General features: G+C 38.5%; 1 protein-coding gene and 1 long non-coding RNA gene across 16 annotated transcripts in view; one reads left to right on the top strand and one right to left on the bottom strand.

The window, feature by feature from the left end:
• Window positions 1-21,732, top strand: part of LOC108270880 (unconventional myosin-IXb) — a 68,704-nt gene that overhangs the window by 39,324 nt on the left and 7,648 nt on the right. For 10 of the 15 annotated variants that reach the window (XM_017477847.3, XM_017477846.3, XM_017477848.3 and 7 more), the window contains exons 9-35: window positions 182-298; window positions 1,528-1,662; window positions 1,799-1,920; window positions 2,195-2,336; window positions 3,228-3,423; window positions 3,686-3,761; window positions 4,163-4,255; window positions 6,570-6,683; window positions 8,184-8,223; window positions 8,556-8,672; window positions 9,746-9,826; window positions 10,447-10,557; window positions 11,086-11,205; window positions 11,936-12,085; window positions 12,175-12,329; window positions 12,413-13,444; window positions 13,793-13,850; window positions 13,960-14,091; window positions 15,967-16,070; window positions 17,273-17,388; window positions 17,562-17,737; window positions 17,836-17,943; window positions 19,489-19,659; window positions 19,833-19,874; window positions 19,989-20,100; window positions 20,318-20,391; window positions 21,367-21,559. In XM_017477847.3, coding sequence (XP_017333336.1) covers window positions 182-298; window positions 1,528-1,662; window positions 1,799-1,920; window positions 2,195-2,336; window positions 3,228-3,423; window positions 3,686-3,761; window positions 4,163-4,255; window positions 6,570-6,683; window positions 8,184-8,223; window positions 8,556-8,672; window positions 9,746-9,826; window positions 10,447-10,557; window positions 11,086-11,205; window positions 11,936-12,085; window positions 12,175-12,329; window positions 12,413-13,444; window positions 13,793-13,850; window positions 13,960-14,091; window positions 15,967-16,070; window positions 17,273-17,388; window positions 17,562-17,737; window positions 17,836-17,943; window positions 19,489-19,659; window positions 19,833-19,874; window positions 19,989-20,100; window positions 20,318-20,391; window positions 21,367-21,559 — 4,087 coding nt within the window. The remainder of the gene's footprint in view (window positions 1-181; window positions 299-1,527; window positions 1,663-1,798; window positions 1,921-2,194; window positions 2,337-3,227; window positions 3,424-3,685; window positions 3,762-4,162; window positions 4,256-6,569; window positions 6,684-8,183; window positions 8,224-8,555; window positions 8,673-9,745; window positions 9,827-10,446; window positions 10,558-11,085; window positions 11,206-11,935; window positions 12,086-12,174; window positions 12,330-12,412; window positions 13,445-13,792; window positions 13,851-13,959; window positions 14,092-15,966; window positions 16,071-17,272; window positions 17,389-17,561; window positions 17,738-17,835; window positions 17,944-19,488; window positions 19,660-19,832; window positions 19,875-19,988; window positions 20,101-20,317; window positions 20,392-21,366; window positions 21,560-21,732) is intronic. The other 5 variants (XM_053683190.1, XM_017477851.3, XM_017477849.3 and 2 more) reach the window with 4 other exon arrangements.
• LOC124628600 (uncharacterized) lies at window positions 15,509-21,453 on the bottom strand. Its single transcript, XR_006983187.1, has 2 exons — window positions 21,334-21,453; window positions 15,509-16,100 (listed from the first exon to the last, which is right to left on the bottom strand). It is a non-coding gene; the product is annotated as an uncharacterized LOC124628600 (long non-coding RNA).

Here is a 21,732-nt window from a genome sequence, read left to right as displayed (position 1 = left end):
AAAAAATAGCTTGTTTTTTAAGCATGTAAAGCCACTCAATTGGTAGACTTCACTCTCTCAGTGCTTTATTCCTCATAAAAATACAAAAGCAGATTATGTACCTTAGTGAGAGATTCAGAGGAAACTGCATGACTGAAAACCCTTGCAGATTACTTGCTAACAGTTTTTGTCTCCTCTTCAGGCGATCACAGCACGAGACTCTATGGCTAAGTCTCTGTACAGTGCCCTGTTTGATTGGATTGTCCTACGCATCAATCATGCGCTGCTCAATAAGAAGGACATGGAGGAATCTGTTCCGGTGAGACGTTGTTACACTGTTCTCCATTAGACTGGAAGCTTTTTTTCAGTGGATAAAATGACTCATTATAGCTAGGGCTTTCACAGTAACTGTAATAATGTACAAACTTTGGTTGTAAGATGTGGTGGGGGTCCCCCCCCTTCATTCAAAGAAGTAAATACTGTAGATATAACCGTACCGTTTGGGCTTAAACTGCAGCAAAGGGAGCATGAGTGGGACTATTTCCAGCTGTAGTGCATGAGCAGCCCTGCCTCAGGCATTTTGCCACTCTAGACAAGATGGTGCTTTGCCTCCCCACCTGATGTATTTGGTTTTTTTAATTATATGAAACTTTGAAATCAATTATGTAATATGCGTTTGTTTTAACAAATAAAATATAACAATATAATAAAAAATAATAGGAACACTTGTAAACCTGCTCATTCCTGTAATTATTCAATCACCCACATATGTGGCAGTGGTGCAGTGTATAAAAGCATGAAGGTCAAGAGCTTCTGTTAAAGTTCACGTCAAATAAATAAAAAATGGTTGGAGAGCGTACGTTGGTCGTTATGCAAGCCTTTATTCATAGCCTAAAGATGTTTTACAGTAGTGTTTGCCAAACTGGCTTCTAATCTAAAGTGTGTGCATGTGTGGGGTTTTTTTTTTTTTTTTAAACATTTTATATATATATATATATATATATATATATATATATATATATATATATATATATATATATATATATATATATATATATATATATATATATATATTCTTAAATATATAATAAGACATTTTATATAAAGGTGTCTCAGCATATTCTAGAATGGGGGGGAAACCCCACACTTTTAGTCCAAATTTAACTTTTTCCTGAGGAATAGAACATAAATGCAAATACTTCACCATTGATGGACTGAATTGGTGTAAGTACTACTAGAAATTCATATCCATTAGATGATTTGCCACATATGGTAGGAAAAATAACTGGCAAATATTGTGCCTCTAAAAATTATAGTAGTACTACTATCATCATCACTACTACTGCTACTACTAAAAATAATAATAATAATAATGAGATAGAAGAGTGATTGTCAGTGTTATGATTAAAATATCAAATCAGCAGTAATAATTATTCATGAATTCTCAATCTGCATTAATATTTCTTGCGACCAGAGGACTTCAGTATGCTTCCGAATGCTTGCTCATACATTTGACCCTATACTTTTATATCTATTTTCTGCTTGCAGTGTTTGTCCATAGGCGTTCTGGACATCTTTGGCTTTGAGGACTTTGAGACCAACAGCTTCGAACAGTTCTGCATTAACTATGCTAATGAACAGTTGCAATATTACTTTAACCAGCACATCTTCACACTGGAGCAGGTCAGACCACACGCCACCTTTTAACACCAACACTCGGGTGTGATTTTTGAGTTCTGTGCTGCTCATAATTGAGCTCTGTTCCATGTATGACAAGTCTAGTACATTTAGTCATTTTGGTTGTGTTTTGCATGGGCAGGAGGAGTATCAGGCCGAGGGCATCACGTGGCACAACATCGACTACACTGATAACGTGGGCTGCATTCACCTCATCAACAAGAAACCTACCGGACTCCTCTATTTACTGGACGAGGAGAGCAAGTAAGACTAGGATATCAAACCACCATCTCTACCTTGCTTACTCAGAGGTGGACAAATACGAATCGAAAAAAAAAATAGCCTGGACATGAAATTTTGTCCCAGGTGACAGGGCTACTTATTAGTCCACCCCTGTTATTAACATACATGTTATACTATAAACTGCACATACAAGCTATGTTGCATGCTCTTTACTTTAGAGAAAGATATTTTTTCTCTGCATTTCTCATTTGTGTGTCTGTTTTTGGTGTACTTCTTTTATTTTTTGTCTCTGCAGTTTTCCCCATGCCACAGATATAACCTTGCTGGCCAAATTTAAGCAGCAGCACGAGAGAAACCACTACTTTGTGCCCACGCCTGTGATGGAGCCTGCCTTCGTCATCCGCCATTTTGCTGGGAAGGTCAAGTACCAGATCAAGGTAACATCCACAACTAATATGGCCTTTAAAATGTCTGGTACTCGAATGCCGCTCAGTGTTGCTGTAATTGTGAGCATCTTTCCTTCTTGGATGATTTTTAGTGTTTCAATATCATAGAATTTAGTTGTGTTGATGGTACATGCGTGCATAGTATAACATAATAATAATGTTGGTAATAAAAAACGGTCCACTAGGGTTGACTAACATGGGATGTTGAGAAATTTCTATAACAGCAGCTCTGGCATGAGTGTGGCTACAAATCACAGGTTTATCTTCTGTTATCTTTTATTTATTTATTTATTTATTTATTTTTAATATAGTAACAGCTCATTCCCAGGAGCTTGTACAGCAGATGCAGCACATAAACAGATTAAATATGTGTGTAATCATTGATATGGTGAAGTTTTCTATATATAAGGAAGGAGTCTCCAGAGTTTTTAACTCTTTGCAGTTCCTCAGTAACATGAAGAGCTGTGCTTTTTAAAAAAATTATTATTATTATTATTATTATTATTATTAACTTCAAGAGAGGAAAAGTAGAGGCTGGTAAGGGGACGATAAGTGATACCTTTTATTTGTTGACATTCCACGACATTCAGTAGAACTACGAATGGATAAAAATGATTACTTGTCATTTATTATCAAAAAATTAATAATTGTATTCTTGGCATAATGTTGTGGTGTAAGAGAAATAAAATACTTCGGGTCACATTGTTATACAGGAACAATCAACTTCAGGTGGTAACAGTAACTTATTGATTATTTTCCTTAACACCACTCCCCCATGTGTTTTAGTTCTTGGATAAAATAGCCAGTATTTTCCAACTTTTGTACTCATCTACTTGTTCCACCCTGGCATGTTTGTCAATTCGTATATTTGAATCCTGGCAGGATTTCCGGGAGAAGAATACGGACCACATGCGGCCGGACATCGTGGCCCTGTTGCGCAGCAGCGATCGGGCCTACGTGCGCCAGCTGATTGGGATGGACCCGGTGGCCATGTTCCGCTGGGGCATCCTCCGTGCCGCCATCCGTGCCCTTGCTGCCTTCAACGAAGCCGGACGCCGCTGGGCCGCCAAAACTTCTGGTACGTCCTGTAGAGTTTAGCTTTTTAAGATCAGAAGCAGATTAGTGCGAAAAATCCGAGGTTTATTTTTAGCCTGCACATTTAAAGAGTGTGGTGTGTGACGCACGTCTGGATTTGAGATGATTAAAACGAGCAGACTGAGAACAAAATAAACAGAAGGAGGTATTGTTTGAGTCAGGAATTCGGCGAGACTTGAATTTGTTTCAATAGAAATCAAATGTTTCTATGCATGTGGCATATATTTGTGTGTTTTTCCATGCAGGTGTGGTTAGACCAGTTTCAAGAGTTCCACTGGGAGAGCTGCAGAGGTCCAACACGCCCATCGAGAGGATGTATCGGTAAGGCTTAAACTAAGATTATCTATGGATAAAGACAAGAGAAAGAGAAAGCAGGAAGGGCTGTGAGGAACATGATCTCTTCCTGTCCTTTGCTTTTTGTGTGGTGATCATATGACCTGTCTCACCTCCCGGAGGCGCACTACAGGCAGGTTCTCACAAGTCTACCCCAACGTAGCTCCCTTTTTTTTTTCTTTTTTTTTCCCCACACTCATATATGTACTTTACATTTTATATTATGATGCCAAACCGATACTGTTAAGACGCTAATGTATTGTTTATTGCCTTCAGTGCTTCTCCTGGTGTTTCCTGTCTGACTCCATTTTTCTTCCTCCTGTGGGTTAGAAGAATACATTGGTCACAGATCTACCTCCCTGAGTCCATTCTGTGTTTCTCCTTTACAGCCAGGCTTCTATGCTCGATTTCTCTTTTGATCTCTCAGAGGAGCGCCCCCTAGAGGCTTTTGAGGACATCTTTGCTAGTTATGAGAGTAAAAAGTAAGTGGAGGAGATATAGCACAGCTGGGGGTCTGTCAGGAGGAGCTGGCTGCAGTGGGAAGGACTGGGACATGGAGCTATTTGTGCTAGTCTTACTATTTCAATGAAGCTTAATCTATCTTTATTACAGATGCACCAAATATATTCTGTTGAGTGAATAATGATGCTAAATACTTTGCCCGAATAAGGCTCGGCTTTTTCGTTGTTATTGATGACTTGTACAAACCGTGAGAGCACAGGGCCAGATAAATTCTACATAAGCCTCTGAGTGCACAGCTACATATACTGTTGCTATCAAAATTTTTCAACCCCCATTGCAAATCAGGTTTATTGTCAAAGTTTTCAGACTTTCAGCTGTCCTACAAAAGCAATTGAAATAGTTCAACACAACGAATACTTTAAGTGGTTTCCCCAGATTCAACTGAAATTGCAACTTATAATGACTTCTCCAGTCTCAAATTTATTCAACCCCCTTAATAACATCCCTCACAACAGCACAAATATGTAAAACAGCTGTTGTCTCAGCACACCTGATGTAACTAATTGAGGGCTTCATTAGTTGCACCGGTTGTGCTTGAGCTGGAACACATGAAATACCTGAACTGGCTAGGGGCAGGAAAAGGAAGCTATCAACAGCTGCAACCAGATTTCTGAGAAGGCAAGTTGTGAAAAACCCTCCGGTGAGGGTTAGGGGTTGCAGCATGCAAACTCGAGAATATTACTGAACTGGAGGTCATTGCTCATGAGGAATGGGCTAAGATTCCTCAGGAACGCTGCCAGAAGCTGGTGTCTGGCTTCGCATCTCGTTTGCAGCAGGTCATAACAGCAAAAGCGTGCTCTACTAAATACTAAAGATGCTTGCTATGAAGGGGCTGAATAATTTTGAGACTGGAGAAGTTATTATAAGTTGCATTTTCAGTTGGATTTGGGGAAACCACTTGAAGCATTTGTTGTGTTTTTAATGATTTAAATTATTTTTGTTTGATTTGTTCATAGCAAACAGCTGAAAGTCTGTAAATTGTCAATAAACCTGATTTGCAATGGGTTTTTTTGAATAATGTTGATTGCAACTGTAAGAGTGAAACATTTGTGTAAACTTGAATCTGTTGTGTGGTTTCGTTATAAGAGGAGCACATGGTGCTACTGTGAATCAGAACAGCTGCAAACAAGTGCACAAATTTTAAGAATAGTTTCTTTATCAAGTTTTCTGCATGCTTTGCTTGGAGAAATGGCAGAAGAACATTGGAACACGGTGCTCTATGCTGTTGTAGGAAAGTGATCAATGACCGAGTGGTATAATGAAGCAGAGTTACTGTTACCACCCCAAAGCTGATTATTTTCCTACAGCATGTCCTCGAGTGTTGTCTTCCTCTTATATCACTGCGATTTGCAAACTTTTACGATATACTTTTATCCATCTATAGTTACGTGTAATGTTGTGGAGCTTCCATGAAACAAGTTAATTCCTGTTCTCACTTATGTTACAGCAACTGTAAACAGTCATTTCCTCACCAGCCTCTCTTTTTTTTTTTTTTTTTTTTTTTCTTCCTCTCTCTCTCTTGAAGTTAATGCATGCTCTGTTAATAAGCAATCCAGTTTCTCACTGTAGTCTATTGGTTAGTAAACCAGATCCATGATATTTATGGTAATGCACGTTTTTAAAGTCTAATTCAATTGTGAGATAGCAGTCAATTAAAAGCAGAGTCTTAAGCCTGGTCTCCTTTTTATGTCGTTAGTAAAGCCAATATTAGTGAATAAAAACAGGCTAGTGGTTTATCAAGGTGATGTCCCGTAGTCTCCTCTGCCAGCACATCCTGTTTGACCTCCTGAGCTGTGTGGTAGGTTTTATAAGTGCATGGACCACATGGAGGCAATCAAACAGCACCAGTTAACGCCAGTATCATGAGATTTGCACCTGCATGGACTTCCTCACGTCACTGTTTTTCCCCTGCACTCACAACGGCATGGTTTTGTAACAGCACAACCATGCTCCTGATTTAAGAGCCCCGAGTTCAACATTGTGGTTGCAGATGTGAGTCACAGGCAAGCAGGACACGATGGTGAGCCTTCATGGCATCGTTGTGATTAGAATTCAAGCTTCCTGTGGTTCTCCATCTACTACCATGGTGTGTGTGTGTGTGTTTGTGTGTGTGTGTGTGTGAGATGTAATATATGCAGACTGTGTGCCCTTTGGTGTATTTGGTGGAGGAACCTTTCCTTTCCAGAGGTGCATCATTAACTGTTGGGTTTCTGTCCTTTTTACCACACCCTACCTCATTCCATCTACACCTTCCCATCTCTATTTGTGAATCAGCGACATGCATGCTCAAATTATCAGCTCCATTAAGGACTTGCAGTTGGATGGCGAAGACCCACGTAAGCTGCTTCAGTCCTGGGGTCGCCTGCGCTTCCCACGCCACCTTCTTCAGTGAGTCGGTCCAGAGAGACACCGTAAATGTTGACCCCTGACCCTAGTCTCATATCTTATAGCGAATGACATTCTTTTCTTGGCTAAGCTTAGAGTTGACTTAAATTGTAAAAGTCAGATTTATAGTGAATGCTCCTGAACCCGTGCTGCTTTAATAGGCCCTCCTAACATGTTTGGCACTAATTTGTGCCCAGCTGCGCCAGGTAGAAGAATGCAGCATTTACGAGCCTTGAGCTAAGCTTCATTAGGCTCTCTTGAACTGTTTTTGCCTGCCGTGCTTGTTTGTGTTCTAGCTTACAAATACCCCCCTCCCTTATGTGACATAACTGCTAGGCTCAGTTGCTAACCTGCTGCATGATCTAGCTAAACGAACCTGCTTTTCTCTAAAGCAGGGGTTCTTGAATTTTTAAAAAAAATAAATTTTATTTTTTATTAATTCCCTGGACTCCTCTCAGTACAGATTTATTTCATGAGTATAATTTCAATGTGTACAATACAACTTTGGCTATTTATTAGACACAGAGCTTTCTGTTCATTCAACCCACATGTAAATGAATTGAGTTCTGAACAGGATTTGGTTATTTTCTCAGTAGTTATCACACAGACCCAGATGTAGTGGATACAGTGAGGGGGAAATACATTTTTGGACACTTCTGCTTTTGTTATTTAATATACTTCCAGTGCATATATCCACTTCAAAATTTACACACTAGTTTTTGACTTGCTTATAAATGTGAACAAAAAAGTATGTTCATAAACGTGTGTTTAAAATTTTAATTGATTCTGGCACCACAAATTCAAATTAGTACTTTGTTGCAAACCCACTGTTAGCAATTATAAGAAATAATTACCCTTTTTCCTTTCCTTTTTTTTTTTTTTCCTCGCAGCATTGTTGTTCAGTGTTGGCCCATTTCTCTTGGCAAGTAATTTTCAATTCTTCAAGGTTCTGGGGGTCCCTCTGATGGACTTGCAGTTTCAAAATCCTCCATAAGATTTTAATGGGCTTCAGATCAGGTGATTTATTCATCACCATGCTAGGCCTTAAATAACAAAGCCAAAAGTGTCTGAATACTTATTTCTCCTGACTGTGGAGGATAAGTTCACTCTGTATTCTAGTGTCATTTTATTAGCGACAGAAAGTTTTCAGTAACTCCAATACCAACCGTACAGTGGCCCAAGAATACACATTAATAGTGAGTTGTTAAACCCCTAATAGCTGAAACAGTCAAGGTGCATCAAACGTGAATCCTCTCTCTTTACAATCAAGCATTTTTTAAAAATGATTCAGCTAAATAGTATAACATTTGTCTTCAAGAGAAAAGAGATGATCCATCATTTTCTCTTCTCATTCCTTTATCATTCTCCTCCTCCTCTCTCATTCACTCTGCTTTAAATGCCACCTTTAATCACTCTTGCCAGTGCATGACTCACAATAACGACGTACTAACCCCCTAAGCCTGGTCCCAGCACATGCTCAAGCACTCTATTCATCATTTACAGGAAGAACAAGAACACCAAGCACAAGCAGCTGATTCCGAAGGTAAAGTCGAGTCACTCCTCTTTTTTTTTTTTTTTTTTTTATAATTTTTTTTAAAATAAATTATTATATTATTACTTTTTTATTTATATAAATGTGTGTGTATGTGTATATATGTGTGTGTATGTATGTATGTGTGTGTGTGTGTGTGTATATATATATATATATATATATATATATATATATATATATATATATATATATATATAATATAATATAATATAATATAATATATAATACACAGTTCTGTTTCTGTTGAGGGTGAATTGGTCGTGTGAAAGTTTTGGCAATGTTGTATCCATTGCTCGATATCTGAACATACACGTGTTGTGCAGAACCTGCTGGACTCACGCTCACTGAAGTTCATTGTTGGCCTTCATGACCGCACTACCAAGTCTCTCCTTCACCTGCACAAGAAGAAGAGGCCCCCGAGCATCAGTGCTCAGTTCCAGGTGCAGCTCCGCCCACCAAACATGCACCAGCATACACACACACACACCTTTCACCCAGGATTAAATCTTGTGGAAACAGTGAATGTGTGTCAGTCTGCAAAAATCCACTGGCTCGTACCTGAATTCTGGGAAAAAATGATGCAAAACATTTTGCAATAGTATATTCTAACTGTCTATTTTAAGAAAACACAGTTATTTACCAATTAGACATGGAAATGGTTTACTTTCCAAACTTGTCTCAGCATCTGCTTGCAAAGATCATGTTGTGTGAGGAGACGGTGTGACTGAAGATGTCTAAAACATTGCTAACTAATTGTTATTTTCTCTCAATTTAATTTTCTCAGATTTTTGGAGTCATAGCAAACTGACATAAGTCTAACGAATTCAGTTTGTAATCAAAAATGTGTGCCATGCTCCTGTGCCATCACATCATAAAAACAGAGAGGAGCACTCACTCACTCTGTACAGATGTTTAAATTGATCCAACAGCACAGAAGTGAGCGAATGAATCTGTGATTATTTCACCATGATGTTAGCATGAAAAGAGATCATTGGTGTGAAGAGATGACAATGAGGCTCATGTTTAAAAGTTGCAAGTGCCTTTACTGATGTGGATTATACTGATCATGAAAGTGAGAAACTCTTATTTACTATTTGACAGTAATGTTGTTTTTCCATTTAATAAGTTTATAGATGTACAGGTAGGCAGGTGGTCTTTCAGTGGAATTGGAATAAAGTCTTTAAATGCATATTTCTATTTTCTTCACTTTTGGGGGACTTTGAAATGCGTAACATATCTTTCAATTTTCAGAGCTATATAAAGTCAAAAATGTCAATTTGACCACGTGAAAGATTTTATCAGGTCGCAAACACAAAACAAGCTAGCTTCTACATACTTGAATCTCTTTCATTTATTATTAACAGTTCTGACAGAAATTGATGCTGTATATATGAATTTAACCTGAACTTTAGGTCAATCTGTATGTGTGTTATGTAACACTGCTGATTTTTTTTTTTTTAAAAAGGGGGGGGGGGGGGTAGAAATGAGCAATAAGGTTTGTTTTCTCCTATAGACTTCTCTCAGTAAGCTGCTGGAAACTCTGGCGAAGGCTGAACCCTTCTTCATCCGCTGTCTGCGCTCAAATGCTGAAAAGGTGCTGCATCCTTTGTTCTTACACACACACTCACGCATGAAGCTTACTCTGGAGATAGTTAGATACCTAGATACACGATGTACTTATTTACCAGATATACGAGTGTATATCTGGTAATACTAATAAATGCTAATATTAATACTCTTAAAATTATTTAATTATTTTGTTTACAGTTGTACAACTCTGAGGGCACAGAAGTGCACTTTCCCACAGTCTCAGATATTTTTGGGATGCTGTTTGGTTTGATTTCACACTGCACACGATTAAGTAAAGTAAAAAAGCACGTGTAGGATTGAAAACATCCTTTAAAACTCTTTCATTGGTCAAAAATACACCGATCTGGAAACCATGAATAAACTGTGTGGCCGGGTTTTTAAAAAAAAAAAAAAAAAATCTTAATAGGAGTCCAAGTGCCAGCAACCAGGAAGTGTCAGTAAACTCCTCCTGTTGATGCCCAGTTAGCGCAAAAGCAATAAATGTACCAGGACAAATAGAATAATACACCAGGCATAAGTATAATAATAACTAGTGATTTTGTACTTGTACCATGTGATTTTTGTACTAGTGAACTTGTACCATGCTAAATAAGTGTGTGTGTGTGTGTGTGTGTGTGAGAGCAGAAGGAGATGTGTTTTGACGAGGCACTGATCCTACAACAGCTACGTTACACGGGCATGCTTGAGACCGTGCGCATCAGGAGGTCCGGATACGGTGCCAAATACACCTTCCAGGTATGCCACTACATACTCATATATATCATTTTATATATATATATATATATATATATATATATATATATATATATATATATATATATATAACTATATAACTATATATATATATATATATATATATATATATATATATATATATATATATATATATATATATATATATATATATATATATATAGTTATATATATACATATACATATATATATATATATACATATATATATATATATATAACTATATATATATATATATAACTATATATATATAACTATATATATATATATATATATATATATATATATATATGTATATATATATATAGTTATATATATATATATATAGTTATATAGTTATATATATATATATATATATATATATATATATATATATATATATATATATATATATATATATGTATATGTATATATATATATATATAACATAATATATAACATTGATACTTGTGTGAGTGTACTTTTATACTGTGTTCACTAGAAATGTATGCTTGTGTGTTCCTGTCACAGGAGTTCCTTGAGCAGTTTCGCGTGTTGCTGCCAAAAGATGCGTCTTCTCCAGAAGAAATCTCGACTCTGCTAAAGAACCTCGACCTCGACCCAAAGACGTACCAGATAGGCAAAACTAAGGTCAGCTTCCTGTCTGTCCTCCACCATCAGGCTGTTCAGAAATGAAACAAAATGTGCAAGACAAAACTAACCAGGAAACCTTTCGACTCAGGACTTTCTGTTCATAAATAATACTGGATCATATGTTTGGAGAAGGTTGCAGTACAAACCCGAGCTCTGTTTATTTAAAAATTATTTTAGCTTGAATAGGTATTAGATCCTGACTAGCTGTAAATGTTTCTCCTCAGACTGAACTAGCTTATGTTAAATATAAAGCTATTTTTTAAAATTATTATTATTATTATTATAAGGCATTAATGAGAGCTGTTTCACTTTATGGAAACATATCATTTGTTGCTGGATCCAGTGTTAAAATATTATTCCACTTTATAGCAAAAAAGTAATATTTGGTATTGTCCCTTTGCTTACACTGTGAGGTCCTGCACTGTAGAGCTGGGTGATGAGAAGATATATCAATATTGTGAAATATTATGTCGCAGTAAATTTGAGATATTGTGTTTATTATGAACTGATTAGAAGTAGCTGATTTGATGTTCATATTTTACTTGATCTTTAAAATTTTATCGTTTTTTAAAAATATATAAATGCAACACTTCTGTATTGCTGAGAATTTGTGAGCAAACACATATATTGTGATTCATATCATGTGAAGTAGATGTGATAATTTTTGCTACATTACCAATCCTTACTGCATTTTTTTGGTGAGCTTCTGCTTCTTTCATTTTTTTAGGTGTATCTCAAAGAGCTGGAAAGGCAAAAGCTTCATGATACTCTCCACAAAGACGTCATGCACAAAATCGTTTTCCTGCAGCGCTGGTTCCGAGATAAGTTGCAGAGAAGGGAGTTCCTTCAGATGAGACAGGCAGCCATCGTTCTTCAGGTAAATTCACCTCAGCAGTGCATATACTCTGTATCTTGCAACATGAAAAGTGTGTATCTGTGTCTAAGTGTGTGTATATTTTGGTGTAGCGCTCGTGGCGTGACTGCCGCGAGAGACGTGGTCGAGCAGCAACTCTTATTCAGGCAGCATGGCGTGGATTCAAACAGAGAGCCAAATACCAGAACCGGCGAGCCTCTGTAACCAAAATCCAGGCTCTGGTCCGAGGCCAGTCCGCTCGAAGAAGGTGAAATGATAGATTATGTTTACGTTGTATGCACTCAGGGAAAGTTATGTACTTTTGTAGTTTAATTGAGTGTGTTTTCTTAGGTACTCTTCACTGAAGGAAGAGAAGAGGAAGAGAGAAGAGGAAGAAGCTCTACGGAGGAAAGAGGAGGAGGAAGAGGCAGCCAGGCGAGTCCAGGAGGAAGCAGAGGTGGCCCGAAAAACCCAAGAGGCCGAGGAGGCAGCCAGACAAGAGAGAGAGGCAGCTGAGGCTACCAGGAGGGCACAAGAGGAAGCAAAGCGACTAAGAGATGCAGAAGAGGCGGCTAGAAGAGAGAAGGAGGCAAAGGAGGCGGCAGCGAAACTCTCTGAAGAGAACACAAAGAAGGAAAGCCCAGAGATGCAACTTAATAATCAAGCTGTCATAAAAATGGACGGACAACAGGAAAACCAGCAGACTGAGGCTGGTCCTCAGCATGAAGCAGAGCTCCAGGATAGTCAAATAAAACATGTGCACAATAAGAGTTTCGTTGTTTTAGAGAAGCACAATGAAGACATGCGAGCTGTCCAAGAAGCTACCAAAGGCTCTAATATTGCATTACCAGCCAGTGATAACCCCTCAATTACTGTTACTGCCCTCCCTAAAACGTCCCCCAAACTTTCTGTGGAAGACGATGTAAAAAGCTCTCCAACTGGCAGTTCAACGGCTAACACCATTCATTCTGACCCAGGCCGGTCCAGAGGTCCGCCTATGGGAAAGCTTCCTGCCTCCCGGAGTCAGGAAAAGAGGGAGCTGAGGAGGCAGCGTGGTTTAGAACACAGCCAGAGGGAGAGTGTGCGTGCAGCTGCAGCAAGCAAAGATGAGAGCTGCAAAGAACTCGACCAGTACACCTTTATATCCCAGAAGGTCGAGAAGCCTAAGAAAGAGACTGAAGATAAAGAAGAGAAGGTAAAGAAAGAAGCTGTGACCAGTCCGATCAGGCCCTTGACTTTACCCCTGGAAGTGCCAGTGTCTAACGATCCCAAACGCGCTCCAAGGACCAAGGACGTGCCAAGTCAGGAAAAGAGCATCACCCAGCACGAGAACATGTTAAAAGAGCCCAGACCCCAGCAGGATCAGAGGACTAAGACGTTAAAGTATGGCTTATTATGCAGTGCATTGTTTTTCTGTGCTTTGTCTTAAAGGAACAGTACAGTGTGAAGTGTGGTGATTTAGCCTATGTTCATGCTAACAAGGTAACATGCGTCCACAACGCAGAGACACAATTTAAGCAACATTTGAATTGAGGGTTTCTCGATTGTATGCAAATTAGGTATGAAGCTTGTGAAGCGTACAAACCTAACAATTAGCTTAAATGATTCCTCAGACCAATCCTATGCCGAGGAACTAGAGGATATAATCAATCATTACCTGTTAGATGAATTAGCTTCATAGCAAATATCAAACTTAGAAATTGCATTTTTAATTTTTCTTCTGTTTTGCAGGACCTCCCGGTCATTAGATGATGTATCCGAGACCTCAGAAGTCCCTACAGGTTTTCAGGTAGAGTGCTCCCTTGTTTGTTGTTTTGGTTTTTTATTTATTTATTTTTTTGGGAGGATCTGTGGAACATCACCTACCCAGTTTAAACCAAGCTCTCTGGCTCATTCAGGGCAACGTGCCTTATCGGAAGTGTCCCAGACGCAGACATCGACTAGACTTTGTACGTAACTGCTTGAATGATAAAAGTGCAGAAATGGAGGATGTGGAGTTCTGGATGTACTCTCACACAATCCCTGTACAGGTCACGTATCTTTTACTCAGAGTCTCTCGGGAGCCGTTTAGGGAGACTGGATGAGCGGGCTGTGAATCAAGTTAAAGGGCCTGTACTGTGCTTTTCTATTCAACGAGAAATCATAGCTTGCATGCTGTTGAATGTACATTGACTTAGACAAGTATGAAATATTTCCAGGCTAGCTGTCTGACTGTGATTAGTGAATTGGTTAGTTGACTGCACAGCAAAATCCCCAGGGTTGAATTAACACCTAGAGTGTTGAATTAACTCTCTTATGTTTGTCAAATTGGACATGAATAACCACTGTCGGTGTTATTTCAACACTGTGGATTTTACTGTGTAGTCAACTAACATACTTGTCAACTTCATACTTGTCTAAGTCAATCTACGTTCAACTGCACATTGTGTAAATCTGTATTTGAAAAATCTGTTTGTTTTTTTTTCTTTTGTTTTAATGGGTGTGTAGGTTTTTATTCCCACTCCTAACCTGTTCCTGAAGGAATTCTGACTAACAAGTAAACATTTGGTTGAAAAAGAAAATGCAGAGAGATGAAACAAGTTTCTCCAAGTCCTAGTGTGGGTGTATGGTGTCTTAGTGGTTAGCATGTTTGCCTCACACCTTTGGGGTTGTGGGTTTGAATCCCGCTTCCTCCCTGTGTGTAGTTTTCATGTTCTCTTCCAGTCCAAGGGCATATTGTATGGTTGATTTGGCATTTCCAAAATGTCTGTAGTGTGTGAGTGGGTGTGTGATTCCCTGGGATAGGCTCTACTGCGACTCTGTGTTGGATCTCTTAGCAACAGTAAAAAAAAAACTTGTTTTTAAAAAAAAAAAAATAATAACAGCGAGGCATAAGTACTGTTTAATAATAAGCAGCGCCTCGTTTATTTAATTTTTTTTAGTGAGCGAACAGACTGCGGTCATGTTCACTTTGTTTCTATTGGCTCACAAGAGCGAAGTTCACTGAGATAAATTTGGCAAGAAGCAAATGTACAACTTTTATGTCCCGTGTCACTTTCAGTGAATTAGCATTTCTGTCCGGTGACTTTCACTTCTTTTGACTGTTTTCTTGCCTAGTAAAATTAAATATAATAAAAATATATTACATGTTTGAATAGTAAAAAGGATTAGTCAAGTAAAACCCCTACCTGCTGTAGCAGAGCAAAATGGAGCTCGAGTATCACTGTGTTTGAGTAAAAATGCTGTGTTTGGGAATGATAATAAATTTGTCAAATTCCTGACAGATGCAGGTTCCTGATGTTTGAGGTTTTTCTTTAATCGTGTGTGTGATTTAATCTTGATCTAATCTATCAGCAGCCATTTTGATTATCAGACCCCTAAGCCCCATGTATAAACCTTCAAACAGGATGACACTCAGGCTGGAACTTTGATCATTTTGAATACCATTTGATATTTAGTTTGATGTCACCTTATTAACATAAAGCTCTTTTACCAAGTGGCTGACATCTGTTTATTTTAATGTGACACATAGCTTGAGAAAAATTCCTTCTCTAATCAAAATAATGACAAATGTAAAGTTGGTGTCTGAAAGGTGGTGGGTGTGGACAAAAACCTACGCCCAGTCTTGATGCATAATTGAGATTTTAACCTCATTCTTTTTTTTAGGATGAAATAAGGCTTCGTTTCTGTCTTCAAAATGCGAATTATGTTCTAATTTCCATCCAAAAATGTGTGCATATTATTAACATACTGTGCTTTTAGGTGTGCGGTGTGGATAATAAAGGCAGATTATAATCGTGGTGGTGGTGGTGCTAACTGATTTTCAAACTGTAAATGCATTGTGCTTATGATTGTCGGACTTGTCACGTCACATCTTGTGAAACAGCGCTATAAGTGTTTGAGGTTATTTCTCTATCCCTTTACAGCCCATGCCTCGTGTTGTGGAGGGTCCACATGGAGGAAGAGTAGGCAGTGTGAAAAGGTCACCGCAGGACGAAGGCCCTCACGCCCATCCTCACACTCCCGAGAGGTAAGACTTGAAAGTCAGAGGCTCGTTATTCTACAGAAATAGAACAGTAACAGTACAATCAGTTCCTTTAGTGTGAAGTTTAAGCAGGTACTAAAACAATCCAATTAATAAATCACTGGCTGATGGAAACATTTCTGTTCTTGTTTGGTGTTGCCAAAGTTTCTGGTACTTCACACAGTTTAGAAGTGTCTTTAACAGGTGTTTATAGATTTCTATATTGTTTTGTGAAAGTGTTGATGAGCAGGAATGTTGGACAGGTGGTGCTGTTTCTCTTCAGCAGGTTCTGGAGATGAATTCAACTGATAACATGTAGAAAACCAACATACTTTAGAGAGTAAACTTTAAACAACCTCTTGGCTTGAGTGTGAAATAAATGTTTCTATGCTCTCTTGTGTTGAAGCAAATAATTCACTACTTGGCTGTGTCCTCGCGTGAGCCGTTGTTGCTGTCAAACCTTTATCACACAGGAAACCTGAGTCATCTGGCTCATGGGAAAACACCAGCCCTGCCTCGGCTTATCTGACCCGCTCATGAGTCCGACATGAATTTTTCACTCCCTTATATAGCTGCCATGGGAACAGAGAGATTCCTTCAATTCTTCACATCATCAAGTGCTTGGAATAGACAAGCGTGTTTTAGAAGGGTGAATAACTCGACTCGGATTTTGGCCTGGCACTGCCAGACTCCATGTTTAATCATATTTTAAGTTGCTTTGGATGGTTTATGTTGCATGATATTCAAAATGATCTGTAAATAAACCTTGCATAAAACAGTTCAAAATTAAGAACTTTTAATTTAAAAAATAAAATAAAAATCAGTAGTGGTGTGGTCTGAGGAGACAGTTACTGTTACCATTCTGAAGTTGATTGATTATTTTCCTATAACAGCATGTCCCAATGTATTTTACTCCTCTTACACCAAAGCAATTTGTCAACAGTATTTATTAATTAAAGAACATCATATACTTTTTAAATCCATTTATAGCTACACTTAATCTTGTGGAATGTCTGCGAAACAAATTCTCACTCACGTTTTAGCAGTTGTAAACAGCCATTCCCTCAGTAGCCCCCCCCCCCAAGTCTCGAAGCTAAGACAAAAAAGGCAGCTTATGTTACAGAGACGCCTGTGACTTGTGGTTATCATGTTATTGCAAACCTGTGATTTGCAGCTGTTAAGTGTTCTCTGTGTTGTTTGTGTTGTAGGTCAACAGGCTTCTTCAGGAAGATCCTGAAGAAACGTCCTCATAAAGAGGCTCAAACTCCAGAAGACGGAGACCTGACGATGGCAGCTGCTTTGAGTGAAAAAGAGAGCACCCACTGTAACTTGCTTTTTTTTTTTGTAGATGAACATCTTGAAACAAGTTGTATGATTTCCTTAAAATAACTACTACTTCTGCATTGTGTTGTGTTAATGTGGCATCATTATGAGAAGGAATAATTTCCACTTTGTAAACCACATAGGATTGTTTTTCTCTCTGTCTGACACGCACAGCCGTCCCATCTTCACACACACATCATTCAGAGCCTCCCAGTGGGCGTCCGAGTCGAAACCCCACTATTAAGATCAGCCGTGCCACACGGGTCACAGAGCATTGGAACGCCTCGCTGGACCGAGAGATCACCAATGCCAACGAGCTCCGGCATCTCGATGAGTTTCTGGGAAATCAGGTCTTATAATCATCATGGATTACAGACCATAATGCATCAAGCAAAGATACAAAGAATAAGTTTTAGTGCTAAATGCTTTATTATTCTGTGTGGTACAGGTGAATGACCTGCGCTCGAGAGGAAAGCAGCTGTCGGCGACGGAGCACATCTTTATCACAGCCACCATGCAGTTCAGAGAGAACATCAAAAGCATGTACTCTCTCTCAGTAAGTGCCCACAACAGCTCTCAAACCCTCATACAGTTTACTTCTGGTGTGTCCCTCTTTAGTTCTAGTTTAATTGTTATTTAGTTAGGGTGTTTTAATTTTTTTTAGGGGGGGCAGCTGTTTGGCATCTTGGTGGTCTAGTTTATCTTTTTCTAACGACTAGATTGGGAGATGACAGTAAAAATGAATGAACGCACCGTTATTTCAGCTCACAACAATAGCACCACGGTGCATAGTTTGTTTATTCTACAGGTAGAAGAAACACTTAGCCAGTGTCAGCTGGTTAACACTAAACAACAGTTAATCTCCGATTCAATTCTTGCCCTAGTCCTCTGAAAGCCTTTAATAAATAGCAGGCCTGTTAGTATCGTGTCACTCAGTCTTCTTAACTGTTAGAAAGTAGAATTTTCTCCTCTTTATGTCTTCAGAAAGAAATGAAGCAGGGACAAAATTAGGAGAATGTAGATGGATTTTAGTGACGCTTCATGCATACTGATACATACAGTGGTCTTTCAACCACTGTAAAACTCTTCTTACCTTGCCCGATGTCACATGTAGTCTGCATCACCTGGATTTACCCAAAACAAGTTCAGTTAGAGACCCTCTTTAAGTTGTGGGTTTATTTTTGCTGTTGGGTTTGTTTGTTTGTTTGTTTGTTTATTTATTTATTTATTTTAAATGGCAGAATTATGATGATTATGGGGGAAAGGCACAACAGTTGACATCCTGTTTATAAATAGCCTGAGATTTTGGGTGGCACTGCTTCAGTATTCTGTGTTTGCACATTGTAAAATAAATGAGTTAAAAATCACTTTCTTGGAAAGGTTATTTTTTTTAAATATTGATTCTGTTACTAATGTTTAGTGGTCGTGCTGGGACTTAATTCAAAGGAGGGATGGGAAAATGGGCTAAATAAATCATTTAAAAAAAAAAAGAAAGCAGCATGATCTGTACAATTAACTTGAGTGTGACAAGGTGATGTATTTTGGATGTCAGACAGGAGTATAAGTGGTATTCAGAATTTGTGCCATATTAATAACCTTAATAGGCATAATAAAATGCCTTTATGACAGTTCTACTGAAAATTATTAAAATAACATGCTTATGATAGAAGGGACATGGCGTCTTACCATAAGCTTACAGAGCTACCATTCTTTTTCTTTATTTGCACTTAAACCTCCACTATTTCATCGGCTGTCACCTCAGTATCTTTGAGGTGCTAGTACTTCGGTATTAGGTTTAAAAACAGTAGCTGATAAAATGCACAATCCTTATCCTGTTTCTCACCGTAGCAGCTGGTAGGAGGTAAAATGTGATTAAACAAACTAAGGGACATGGTTAAATATGGAGGAATCATAGTGCTGATTATTTTATGAGTATTACAGCACAATTACAAAAACAGCAAACCAGTAAATAATTGCACTTCTCTCTGAGCCTAGAGTAAAGATTATATCGGACTGATTTATGTTCCTGAAATTATTTGATTGATTATTGTTTTTTTTATAGTCAGTTACAGACTGCACTTTTCTCCCTTTTCTAATGCAGAAGCCTCACATTGGATATAAGGGTCTGATGAGGGGCTACCAGAACAAGGTGATCAGTTTAGCCGGTGAGCAGCAGAAATGCGAGGTGCAGCTCGTTGTCAATCTGTTCCAGTCTGTGCTGGATGGGTTTATCAGAGGAGAGATCAAAAGGGAGGAGGCTGAACCGGTGAAGGTAAAAGTGAAAAAATGAAGGGAGAAACAGGAGTTCTCATTCTTTTAAAATATAACATGCTGTGTAGCCGTGTCTGTTGAATTTCTTTTTGTATTAATTTGGTTTAAAAAAAAAAAAAAAAAACCAGTTGTGGCTTAAATTTTTTATTTTTATTTTTTTTAAATCCGTCTCAGCCTCCAAAAGGTCGGAAAAAGAGGCGGAAAAAAGACAAGAATGTAAGTGCTGCTCCATAGATTCACTTCACACATGTGCACCACCTCATCATATCCTTTCTTGGTAAAAACATAGCCACTAAATCGCTCCTTTACCTCCATGCTCTGCGTGTTTAGACGGAGAGTCAACTGGACCATGTGTTCAGTAACTTCCAGGTGAACATAATGCAGTCGTGTGACCAGTGCTCCTCCTACATCTGGGTGATGGAGAAAGCCTATGTGTGCAGCTGTGAGTATGCGTCTTGTGTGTGAATTATCAGCTGCCATTAACGTTAAATTTCTTAGCAATATCTTGTGTTTTGTAAGATTAGGCTTAAACGTTGTGGCTGTAATATTATAAGGTTCTCGAATTTTACTATTCATGATGTTGCTAAAGGTAGTTCCAAGACAGGAGAACTTTCCCATTTTAGTTTTAATGCAGTTACACCGGAGTTTTTGTGTTTCAGATTGCAAGCTGGTTTGCCATAAGAAGTGTCTGTCCAAAATCGTTACAGATTGTAATACGTACTGCTCAAAAAAGGTATGAATTTACAGTATGACCACACTGACTAACTCGCCACTGTAGGTTAAAGGTATATTTGAGAACTAGGGTTTCCTAGCCTGTTTCTGTTCATGCTGATGCAAATCACAGGTTTATATGAATGCACTCATTCTAATACGTTATCGTTTCTATAGTAATCGCTCAGTAGTAGGGACTTGTAAGCTGGACCCTCCACATAAATTGATTAAAATCGTATGTAATAGTTTATATGGAGATGTTACGTTTTCAGTTAGTAGACATTTATGACATTTCTACAAGGAGTCTCTCGTGTCAATACTTTGTTACAGTCAGAGATAAAGCTGTAACTACGTTCTTCAGGACAGAGGAGTATATGCTTTGTGGTTTTAAAGTAAAAATGACAAGCAGCATTTTTTATTTTGTATTTTTCCTTTAACTTCGGGGGGGGGGCCTGGCGAGGGAACAGCTGTTTATAGCTGCTCAAATGGTTTATTTATTTATTTATTTATATTATGGCATTTGGAAGACTCCCTCATCCACAACGACTTGCATTCATTTCATTTATACATCTGAGTAGTCTTGCTGAAAGGCCCAACAGTGGCAGCTTGATGGTGCTCGTGACCTTTCAATCAGTAGCCCAATGTCTTAACCACTGAGCTACTACTGCCCTGTTGTATAGGAATTAACTTGTTTTTTTGTTTTGTTTTGTTTTTTTGGACATTCCACAACATTAAATATAACTCTAAACTGATATGATGTGTGAAATGCCTTTTTTAATCAATAAAAAAAAGTTGGAAAATTGCTGTGGAATAAAACACTTGCTGTTCTAGGAAAAGAATCAAATTTGGGATGGTACCAGTAACTCTGCTTCTCACACACACACACACACACACACACACACCCATTGTTGATTATTTTCCAATTACAGCACCACACAGTTGTTTTTTAATTTTTATTCCTTACCCGTTTTCTCCTGTTTCTGCACGGTTGGTCCAGAGTGAAGAGGACTCTGGTTGTCAGCACTTTGGCGTGCGTGTATGCCGCCTGGTCGATGATAAGGTCCCGGTCCCCATGGTTCTGGAGCTGATGCTGGAACATGTGGAGATGAATGGCCTCTATACTGAGGGCATCTACAGGAAGTCCGGCTCAGCCAACCGTATGAAGGAGCTCCGGCAACTTCTGGAAGCTGGTAAGACTATAAGCATCACTGTGTGTCTAGACTTGTTTCACTAACTGTAGCATACATCACAATTACTATAATGAAGCAGGGATTTTCATTTCTCATCTTATAACGTCCAAAATTCCTTTGAGATTATTGTTAATACAATGCAAGCTTTTCTAACGCGTCCTGTATAAGTAGCA

Source organism: Ictalurus punctatus, chromosome 10, assembly GCF_001660625.3.
Source record: "Ictalurus punctatus breed USDA103 chromosome 10, Coco_2.0, whole genome shotgun sequence".
Lineage (NCBI taxonomy): Eukaryota > Metazoa > Chordata > Actinopteri > Siluriformes > Ictaluridae > Ictalurus > Ictalurus punctatus.
The sequence above is the reverse complement of the archived record's forward strand: the minus strand, read 5'-3'. Positions and strand labels throughout refer to the sequence as shown.